This window comes from Seriola lalandi, unplaced genomic scaffold, assembly GCF_002814215.2.
Source record: "Seriola lalandi dorsalis isolate HSWRI2012SDOR001 ecotype SW California unplaced genomic scaffold, Sedor1 jcf7180002051212, whole genome shotgun sequence".
Taxonomy (NCBI): Eukaryota; Metazoa; Chordata; class Actinopteri; order Carangiformes; family Carangidae; genus Seriola; species Seriola lalandi.
This window is the reverse complement of record NW_019521765.1, coordinates 3,019-4,426: the sequence shown is the minus strand read 5'-3', so window position 1 is coordinate 4,426 and position 1,408 is coordinate 3,019. Positions and strand designations below refer to the sequence as shown.

Sequence of the window (1,408 nt, the reverse complement as noted above, 5' to 3'; positions counted from 1 at the left end):
CTGGCTTGAGGAAAAAGGTTCTGGATCAAAAATTAATTTTATGTTTGCATGAAATGATCAGAGGTGGACAAAGTACACAACTTCACTACTTGAGTAAAAGTACAGATACTCCTTGTCAAATATTACTCAAATACAAGTAAAAGTAGCTTAGTCAAAATATTACTTAAGTAAAAATACTAAAGTATTTACTTAAAAAATTACTTAAGTAAAAGTATTTTAAAAATATCTCAGGAAATACAGGAAAGAAAAGAAGCTTTATTGTCATTATACAACTGATGCCATTCTGCTACAGACAGACTCAAAAATAAAGAAATAAAGGCAAGAAGCCTCAGAACACAGACTCTGCATTCATCAACAAATTCAATTTCTTCACATTGAACACATGAACACATCATGAAGTATATTTACCAATACCTAAACATTTATCGTAACATTCAGTGTGTCCTTCGGTTAGCTTATTAGCATTTATCTTGCCAGTTCAAATATGTCTCACAACATTACATTACGGTTTTCAGGAGGAAATATCCAGCTTTTTACTGCAGCACATTTATCTGTCAGCTGTAGTTACTTTTCAAATTAAGATTGTACATTTAAAAACATCATAAGTCTGTAAAATACAATTCAAACTCAAATGTAATTGTGTAGCAGCATCTCATACAAAAACAGTTCAAAGTGTTTTTCATTTAAAAAAATGTCATATTGGAATATATTTATTGATGCATTAATATATAAATCTCTGTAATGATGCAGCTGGTAAAGGTGGAGCCAATTTTAATAACTTTACTGGGTAGTTTGTGAATTTCCCCCTTGGCAACAATAAAGTTTTATCTCAACCTGTAATAATCATACATCATCAATTATTTTATCATTATATTTTGTATTATTCGTCTCAATCTGAAAAGTAACAAAGTAAAAGTTTATAAAATAAAAGTGGTTCAGTAAAAATGTAGTACAGTAGAAATATTGTAGTACAAATACAGTATAAGTACTACAGTAAACATGTACTTTCCACCTCTGACCTGCGAATGTTTCAGGTTGGTCAATATTGAGGCTTTTACTATGAAAAGCATTACGGAAGTATTTATTTTGACAAGCGGAAATCGCGATGTTTACAGTATTACCGAATGTCTCCCGTTTTTCACGTTGAGGCTTTTACTTTGGAAAAAAAAATATTACCGGAAGTGATTATTTTGAAAAGCGGAAGTCGTGATGTTTACATGATTAGCATTTCCGTTCGGTCTAAGCTAGGAGCTAACAGGCAAACGGGCAGCAGGTGGATGTTTTCCCGCTCAGGTTCAGCTGTTGCCGGTGTCTTTATCGGGTTATTTAAACGTGTTCAGCCGTTAAACCGTTTGTCTGACCTCCGTTATCCGGTAACCGCTCCCCCCCTCCCCCGGAGCCCCCCCCC

General features: G+C 33.9%; 1 protein-coding gene across 1 annotated transcript in view; it reads left to right on the top strand.

Moving 5' to 3' along the window:
- Nucleotides 1-1,221: 1,221 nt before the first annotated feature.
- LOC111649561 (UPF0235 protein C15orf40 homolog) overlaps nt 1,222-1,408 on the top strand; it is a 2,433-nt gene continuing 2,246 nt past the window's right edge. Inside the window, exon 1 of the mRNA XM_023399320.2 lies at nt 1,222-1,408. Within this exon, the coding sequence (XP_023255088.2) occupies nt 1,278-1,408 (131 nt within the window). The 5' untranslated portion in view covers nt 1,222-1,277.